General features: G+C 50.2%; 1 protein-coding gene across 3 annotated transcripts; it reads right to left on the bottom strand.

The window, feature by feature from the left end:
* Window positions 1–512: 512 nt before the first annotated feature.
* LOC123026003 (sulfotransferase 2B1-like) lies at window positions 513–8956 on the bottom strand. Of its 3 annotated transcripts, none has more exons than XM_044435237.1 (7): window positions 8858–8956; window positions 7963–8116; window positions 3129–3337; window positions 2471–2597; window positions 2097–2191; window positions 971–1151; window positions 513–712 (listed from the first exon to the last, which is right to left on the bottom strand). In XM_044435237.1, the coding sequence occupies exons 2-7, from the start codon at window positions 8099–8101 to the stop codon at window positions 603–605; spliced, it is 861 nt and encodes a 286-aa protein (XP_044291172.1). In that variant the 5' UTR covers window positions 8102–8116; window positions 8858–8956; the 3' UTR covers window positions 513–602. The 3 variants fall into 3 exon arrangements, with proteins under 3 accessions (XP_044291172.1, XP_044291171.1, XP_044291170.1); XM_044435236.1 differs by lacking the exon at window positions 8858–8956 and adding an exon at window positions 8622–8821; XM_044435235.1 differs by lacking the exon at window positions 8858–8956 and adding an exon at window positions 8528–8614.
* Window positions 8957–9269: the final 313 nt, after the last annotated feature.

Raw genomic sequence — 9269 nt, 5'->3', positions numbered from 1 at the left:
ACCAGAACTTTTGGAACTGCACCTTCACAGTGTTCTAGACATTGTGCAAAAGGAATTACAAGAACTCACAAATTGGCACTGCAATTGTAGCCCTGACAGGTACTGGAACTGTGGTTGTGTAGGACCGGATTTGGAAGCAATGTTGTTTGGGTCTATGGCATCCTCATGGGAGCCATAGGCGTAAGAGCCTAACCTGGGTTTGCAAAGAGAATGCATCCATGGGGCATTGCAGTGCTCCTGCCCCCGTTCCTCCTGTTCTCCTCCTCTGCTTCCTTTCTACCCTTCTCTTGCATGTGCATCCTGCCTTCATGCTCTTTAGGGGAACCCACAGTGCTCACACAGCCCCACGTTAGCTGATTCCTTCAGCTGAATGCTGACCTGAGCCCACTGGTGGCTCTCCTGCCCTGGCTGACTCCAGGAGCCCCAGCAGCACAACCTATGCTCCTGTGCACCCTACAAGGTGCAATGACTGCTCCATGTCCATCACTTCACCAGGAAGAAGAATAGCCAGTCAAAGAATGCTGTTTATTAAGGGGAGGAGCCACACCTGAAGGAGAGGTAGAGTGCTGGAAACAAAAAGAATGAGGAAGATCATGGACTCTTTATTCCCATGGGAAGCTCATGTGCACGCCCCGCATCTTCTCTTGGTAAGCACAGTCGAAGCGCTCACTCTGTGCCACGGTCAGGTGGTTCTTCCAGTCCCCAGTGATCCCTGGAACATCAAGGGGTTGGAGGGATTGGTGTGTGCAGCACGAGGCATGTCCATGGCTTCTCCTGGGGGAAAGGGCCATCTGAAACCACTCCAATATGGAGTCAGGCCTTGACCCCCAGGAGTTAAGCTGGCCTATAGGGAAGCTCTAGCCCAAGGCACATCACATTCCCCCATTATGTCTTCTGGTGAGTGAGTCCCAGCTGAACTCCACCAATTGCACCCGTGCCAATACTAGATGACCAGGAGTATCCATTGTACCTTTCCTCATGAAGGTCCCTTTCTTGTGGTCAATCAGTTCCTCTGGCACCTGGGTGAAGTTGGACATCTTATTGTCCTTCATCTTGTGAAAGGAGGCGTTTTCCACCACGGAATCAATTTGCTGGCTGTTCAGCTCCTTGCCAAGGAAGGAGCAGATCCGCTCCACACTGCCACGGAGGTCCTGGGGGAGAAGCAAGCAAAGCAACGCAACGCAAAGCAACGCAACGCAAAGCAACGCAAAGGAAATTATAATAGTTGATGGTGGTGGCAACTGGAACTTGGCACCAAAGGACTGAAAATATTTAGTTAAGAGACTCCGGAGAACAAGAACAGGTTGCTAGGTCGGAGGCTGAATTCCAGGGCTGCCATGGTAGCTCTTCACGAAACCCTATGGCCAGTATGAATACCAACATGTCAGGCATGCCTGTCCCGTTGTATCGCAGTGAAAACCATTCTGCACATGAGAAACATCTCATGGACGATACACACGCAGATAGTTGAGTTAGTGATGGGTCTGTACATCACATGGCAGATTGCTTGAGTGCTGTGGGCGTCACATGCCATTTGGACGCCCAGCGCTGTGCAGTGGTTAGAGTACTGGAGTGGGTGTGGGAGATGTGGTGTCTAGCCCCACTCAGCTACAAAGCCCACTTGCTGAGTTTGGACCATTCACTGACTCACAACCTATTGACCTCCCAGGGCTATTGTGAGGGAAACGATGAGAGGAAAAGGATCATCACCTTTGAGGACCCACAGAGCATCGCCTGACCCATGTGGGGAACCAGTGCAGCCACAGAGAAGGATCATCTCCTTCCATATGCCACATAAAATTCAACAAACCCTTTATCACCTTTGACACGTTGGTCTGCTTTCCTCCTTACTGTCCTTGAGCCTGAAGGAGGGAGCCTCCCTAGACCAGGTCCCAATGAATGAAGCTGTAGGCCAGGGTATGAACACAAAATTGCACTGGGTGGATCTTGGTCTAATCCAGCAGGACTCCTCTTATGTTCACAAAGAATTTTCACGCTTTACAGCTTTTCAGGTAAGAAGAAATCCCTTAGAGGGATGAGAAAGAAGGAACTCAACTACATGTGCTTGGGAGAAATGGCCCAAAGTTGAACCATACCTGCTGCAGCTCTTCATAGGTGATATAGAAGAAGTTGGGCTTGTCCTTCATCTCCAGCCAGTTTTTCACATGGTCAAACCAGGAGCCATAGGGCACTGGAAGGGCAAAGCAGAGGCAAGCACTTCATGGGAACAGCTCACTTCATGAGAACATCATGCAAAAACACCATGCACACCAGGGCCTTGAGGACTACAGGATGTAAATGTATTTGATTGCACCTATTTAGCAAGAAGTGACAGGGGATCAAGGAAAGCTGGCTTGTGCTTTTGGCCAAAGGAGGGGAGGGCAACTCAGTGGTGACACGGCTGTTTGAGAATCCTTGTGGTGCGTGGCCAGGTGAATAGCTGAAGTGAACTGAGTGTGTCACTGCGTACCATTCCCATTCAGAAATTCCTCCAGGAATTCTTCCAGACTTCCAGGGTCCTTAAACAATTTAAAGAGGTAGGAATGATGATAGTATGAGATGAGCACATCCTTGGGATTCCGCATGGTGTAGATCACCTGTAGGAGAGGTAGGGGTGGCATCACAAGGTGGCAGCATCTCCATCCAGTTAGAGAGCATCACTACAGGAAACCTTCACGAAAGCCCTCCACCCACTGTGGCCACTGCTAAAGTCCTGGAGCAGCAGCAGAGCCAGAGGATCGTAGATGGTACGGATTTCCTCCGTGATCAAATGACAGGTTGTTCCCCACAACTGGGAAACAAGGAAACAAAGAAAGCAGGAGCAACATTTCCCAGTATTCCAGGTCAGGAAACAGAATGTCACAGAACTGGAGAAAGACTCCCAAATACTAGTCATTCAAGCTGCACTGAAGAGGCATGGATGAGGGCATTACCACGACAAATTCTTCCTACGATTTCATATACAATAGGGAGGGACTGCTAATCCAAAGGGGAGATGTCAATTCTTTGAAAATAGCTTTATTTTAATGTTTTTCTATTCAGAATCATGTGCATGCTCTTTCATTACACACATGGGAATTAGCTTCAGTCTTATTACATGGGTCAGTTGTACATTTGTCCTCTCTTACCTTGGCCTTGGAGTGGAGGAAAGACTTCGGGAAGAGCTGAAATGGCAGGTGAGAAGCCAAGAGTCTGGGTGGAGGAATCTCTAGTGCAGTCTTCAGGCCAAAAACAGTCTCAATCCATGGTGAACGAATCCCCACATGCACACTTTGAACCCATGATGGGTCCCCATCATGCCAAATCAAGCCCAAAATCTCCTGCATCCAATTGGTACCTGCAACAATTCCAATAGTCACACAAATGCCCCTTCTTTCCCAACATTCACCCTTCTGCAAGGAACCCCCTTTCAATTGTCTAAAGATCTGGCAGATGCGGAACATCCCAGAAGGCCAGGATTCAATGCATTCGTGAACCATTCAGCGGGTCGTGTGTACTTGAGTACGTTCATTTCTGAGTGGCAGGAAGCTAAAATCTTAATGAGGAACCCAAATGACCCAATGGATGACCACCTTGGTCCACCCTGCAGTTAACTCTCAGAGGCGGCTCTCCATAAGCAGCAGTGATGAGATTCGATCAAGGCATCCCACGGCTTTTCAGCTTGATGCTCTCACACAAACTCCCCAGGATTCTTGGCACGCCCTCCACTGATCACCACCCACCAGTTTGCTCCTATGCTCCTTCTCAGAATCCAGGGAAAGTTCAGGGATGGCACACGTCCAGTGACCAAGTGGTGCTTCTCTCCCAGAGCACTCTCATTTTGATGCAGCCTGCCATGCCGTGCCCGGCCAGGGGCAGCATCACTCTGAGGACCAAGGAAAGCCGTAGTCCACTGGCCTATGGAAGAAGGGAAGAAGAGGCTGCCTGTCCACCCTCGACTCTTATCTATCTATCTATCTATCTATCTATCTATCTATCTATCTATCTATCTATTTAGCTAGCAAATGTATATGCCACCCCCTTGGCATAAGCCTTGTGGTGGCTTACAAACATAAATAAATACCACCAATACAATAATATAAATTTGGAGACATCCTGGCCAAAGTTGTTAAAATCAATAAATAAAATCAACAATTGAAATGACGTTTAAATAAAAAGGTCTTGACCTGGTGCCGAAAAGCAAATAACGATGGTGCCAGGCGGACCTCTCTGGGGAGTGCATTCCATAGGTTGGGCGCCACCGCAGAGAAAGCCCTCCTCCGGGTACTCACCCTCCTAATGTCCTTCATGAAGGGCTCCCGGAGAAGGGCCTCTGCCGCTGATCCCAAGGGGCGAGAGGGCACGTATGGACGTAAGCGCTCTTTCAGGTAACCTGGTCCCAAGCCGTTAAGGGCTTTATAGGTGATAACCAACACCTTGAACTGGGCCCGGACTTCACTGGGGAGCCAGTGACGCTGACGGAGGACTGGGGTTATGTGAGCACAACACCCAGTCCCGTCAGCAACCTGGCAGCTCTATTTTGTACCATCTGAAGTATCCGGACCGTCTTCAAGGGCAGCCCCACATAGAATGTGTTACAGAAGTCTAGTCGGGAAGTTACCAATGCGTGTGTCACTGTTGCCAGGCAGTCGTTCTCCAGGTAGGATGCAGCTGGTGAATCAGCCGAAGCTGAAGGAAAGCGTTCCTCGCCACCACTGTCACTTGAGCTTCCCAACGATAGCTCTGGATCGAGGAGCACTCCCAAGCTGCAGACCTTGTCCTTCAGAGGGAGTGCAACCCCATTCAGGCCTAGGTCAAGGTCCCCTTCCCCGAAGCCCAATCCTCCTACCAACAAGACCTCCATCTTGTCGAGACTGAGCTTCAGTTTATTGGCCCTCATCCAGCCCATTACCTTGGCCAGGCACCGGTTCAGTACAGCCACTGCCTCACCTGGTTTGGTTGAAAACGAGAGGTAGAGCTGGGTACCATCAGCGTACTGATGATTCCACAGCCCACACCTCCTAATGTCCTCTCCCAGCGGTTTCATGTAGATGTTAAATAGCAAGGGGAACAAAATGGATCTCTGCGGGACTCCATGGCATAACTGCCATGGCACAAAGCCATAGTCCCCCCAGCACCACCTTCTGGAATCAGCCATTGAGATAGAAGCGGAACCACTGCAAAGTAGTGCCTCCAACCCCCAGTCCCGCTAGCCTATTCAGATGGATACCATGGTCAATGGTATCGAAAGCCACCGAGAGGTCCAGGAGGACCAACAGGGACGCACTCCCCCTGTCTCTCTCCCTGCACAGGTCATCATACAGGGCGTTGCCACAAAGGCCAAGCACATGCTGCAACTGGATGTCCATGGGCAATGACACCTCCAAACCATTTTCCCCAGCTACTGGCAATGAGAAGTGGGAATCCTTTGATGGTGAAGAGATAATACTGTGTCGTGACAGGTACCCACTGAGAGAATTCTCCACCATGGGCTTGCAAAAGCAGTTCTATCGCCCGAAGGAGGAAGAACAGCTGTAGAGCACGGAGTGGCATGGAGGACTGTTGGTTGGAGCTCCACTTTCAAAATGCCTGCAGAACATGCAGCCTGGCCGCAGGAACACTCAGTCATTATTATTATTATTATAACATTTCTATGCCGCCCCTTGCCGAAGCCTTGGGGCAGCTTACAACACAATAAGATACATTGAGATACAATAGAACATAATAAATTACCAATAAATACAAAAATACAAAAAATACACTGAGATACAATAATATAAAATTAAAATTAACAGTATAAAATAAGTAAATAAAGAATATAGGAGGAGGAAAGAGGAGGAAGAAGAAGTTGCCCTGGCCAGATCATATATGTTAACAATTAAAATGATGTTTAAATAAAAAGGTCTTTACCTGGCGCCGAAAAACCAGTAACGACGGTGCCAGGCGGACCTCTTTGGGGAGTGAATTCCATAGGTTGGGTGCCACTGCAGAGAAAGCCCTTCTCCGAGTACTTACTCTCCTAATTTCTTTCATGGAGGGTTCCCGGAGAAGGGACTCTCCCGCAGATCTCAAGGGGTGGTCGGGCATATACGGACGTAAGCGCTCGTTCAGGTAGCCAGGACCCAAGCCGTTTAGGGCTTTATAGGTCATAACCAACACCTTGGATTGGGCCCGGGCTTCAATGGGAAGCCAGTTAAGCTGACGGAGGACTGGAGTCATGTGAGCATAACGCCCCGTCCCTGTCAGCAACCTGGCAGCTCTATTTTGCACCAATTGAAGTGTTCAGACCATCTTCAGGGGAAGCCCCACTTAAAGCGCGTTACAGAAGTCTAGGGGGGAAGTCACCAGCGCGTGGGTCACCATCGCCAGGCAGTCGTACTCCAGGTAGGGGAGCAGCTGATTAATCAGCCGAAGCTGAAGGAAGGCGCTCCTCGCCACCACTGTCACCTGAGCTTCCAAAGAAAGCTCCGGGTCGAGGAGTACTCCCAAGCTGCGGACCTTGTCCCTGAGAGGGAGTGTTGCACCATTCAGGACCAGGTCAAATCCACCCTCTCCGAAGCCCGATCCGCCAACCAACAGCAACTCCGTCTTGTCTGGATTGAGTTTCAGTTTGTTGGCCCTCATCCATTCCCTTACCTCGGCCGAGCACCGGTTCAGCACAGCCACTGCCTCACCTGGATTAGTGGAAAACGAGAGGTAGAGCTGGGTATCATCAGCTTATTGATGATTCCGCAGCCCACACCTCCTGATGACCTCTCCCAGCGGTTTCATATAGATGTTAAATAGCAGAGGGGATAGAATGGAGCCCTGTGGTACTCCATGGCATAGCTGCCTTGGCGCAGAGACATAGTCCCCCAGCACTACCTTCTGGAATTGACTGTTGAGATAGGAGCAGAACCACTGCAAAGCAGTGCCTCCAACCCCCAATCCCGCTAGCCTATCCAGAAGGATACCATGGTCGATGGTATCGAAAGCCGGCGAGAGGTCCAGAAGAAGCAACAGGGATGCACTCCCCCTGTCCTTCTCCCTGCACAGGTCATCATACAGGGCGACCAAGGCAGATTCAGTACTGTACCCGGGTCTGAAGCCGGACTGAAAAGGATCCAGATAATCAGTTTCATCCAAGAGTGCTTGGAGTTGTCCCGCCACCACTCACTCCAACACCTTGCCCAGAAACGGGATGTTGGCCACAGGTCTATAGTTAGTGGCCATCTCTGGATCCAGTGACGCTTTCTTCAGGACCGGTCGTATTACCGCCTCCTTTAAAGGGGCAGGCACTCAACCCTCCCTCAGAAAAGCATTAACCACTTCCAGGATCCAGGTCCCAATCCCGTGCTTGGAGTTATTTATTAACCAAGACGGGCAAGGATCCAATAGGCAAGTGGTGGGACGTACTCGTCCAAGCACCTTGTCCACATCATCGGGCCGCAATAATTGAAATTCCTCCAATAATTTTGGACCAGACGGTAGCATTGGCGTCTCCCAGAGACCTCTGATTCATTAGTGGAGTCCAGCTCATGACGAATCTGAGGGATTTTCTCCCTGAAATGCCTGGCAAAGTCGTCACAGCGGGCCTTTGAGGGTGGCATCGGATCTTCCTTAGGACCCGGGCGAACCAGGCCTTGCACCACTCGAAAAAGCTCCGCCGGACAGCATTGTGAGGAGGCAATGGAAGCGGAAAAAAACTTCTTTTTCGCCACCTTCACCGCCACAGCATAGGCCCAATAGTGGGCTCTCAAGTGTGTTCGGTCAGATTCATCCCGTGATTTTCTCCACCTATGCTCTAGTTGTCTCCCAACCCGCTTCATCGCCCGCAATTCAGGTGTATACCAAGGGGAAGAGCGGACTCTGCCCGGAGGGAGAGGACACTTGGGAGCGATCGTGTCCACAGCCCTGGTCATCTCTCCGTTCCACAGTTCGACCAGAGCCTCGACAGTGGGATCACATGAATATTCAGGGTAGGGATGTGACAGCAGCACCCACCTGACTTGAGGTAAGCAAGGTTCACTACATCACTGTCCAACAGTTGGAATTCATTTCCCACATGGCTGAGCGTCTCCACATCATATCCATATGAAGGGAAAGAGATTCCCTTGTAGGTCAAATAGTTTACAGATGACATTGGAATGCGGTGTGTCTGGAAGAGAAAGGTGTGTGTGATGATGCAGCAGATTTGATGTGTATTTCGCAGTCAAAATTGGCATATAGATTTATTGCCTGTATATAAACCTTTGTCCCAGAGCAGCCCTTACGATTGGGGCAAAGTAGTATCTCCCCAGGAATAAAGACCAATGCATTGTCTTTCTAAAACTGACAGTGTTTCTCTGCACAGCAGCATTTCCCCTTAAATTTCATGCTGATTCCATGCATGCAAGAACTGCCCATTGTGCACCCATCAATCACTGTGGGGTTGTGGTGAACGGCAAATGTAGCACCTCCAGCCAACACAGAAAATGCTTGCTTGCCAGTTATCATGCATGCTGCCGCTCTTTGAATGAGAACCACTTCTGCCACACAATCTCTTTCTATTTCGTAACCTGCCACTCACCCAGCCACTCATCTCTGTCGTGGGCACGGCGGACCACATTCCATTGCTAATTAATTGGGAAGGCTCAGTGCTTTGTCTCTCTCCCCGTACCCACCACAGAATCCATGTTCCTGCTGAGAAATGCCCTCCCTCCTCAAAAGCTTCTCTGGGACCCTCACGCAAGCTGCGCTTCCAGGCTTGCAGAAGAGCCTTCAAAAATTCTGCTCAGCCTTCAAGCTGAAGAGAGAGAGAAAGACTACATTCTGTAGAACTTTCAAGCAGCAGGTTCCTTATTCACAAGGCAGGTACATAGTCTTCCTCCCCAACAGTCATAATTGAGTCGCTGCTCACCTCAGAATTGATCCAGCAATTCACAGCCTATGCCTCTGGCTGCCTTGCAACTGTGCAATCTTTGTCTGTGAGGTCTGTGTGCTTTTCCCGCGATCAGTGAGGACAACGTATACGTCATGTTTTGCCGCCACCCAGGCCATGGACCGTCCAGTTTCTGCACTGTGGCCCAGAGCTTTGTATTGCTTAATTGCATTCAGTGACCCTAATCAAACCTGCTTCTTATCTAAGAGCTCAGTGGTGGATGAACCCTGGCACTCCACTAGGCATGTCATGTGGGGCTGCCAGCTCCGTTAGCTAAGCAGGACAAAGGGCTGCGCATTCCCCTTTAGAAAGGGCCCCTGACTTGGGAAAGAACTCCCCAGCCGGTTACAACTGGGCACTGCACCTGGGGCATGCGCCATGGTACGTCTTC

This window comes from Varanus komodoensis, unplaced genomic scaffold (assembly GCF_004798865.1).
Source record: "Varanus komodoensis strain SLA01 unplaced genomic scaffold, ASM479886v1 scaffold29_1, whole genome shotgun sequence".
In the NCBI taxonomy this organism is placed as follows: domain Eukaryota; kingdom Metazoa; phylum Chordata; class Lepidosauria; order Squamata; family Varanidae; genus Varanus; species Varanus komodoensis.
Note: the sequence above shows the minus strand (reverse complement) of the source record. Positions and strands in the feature narration are given on the sequence as shown.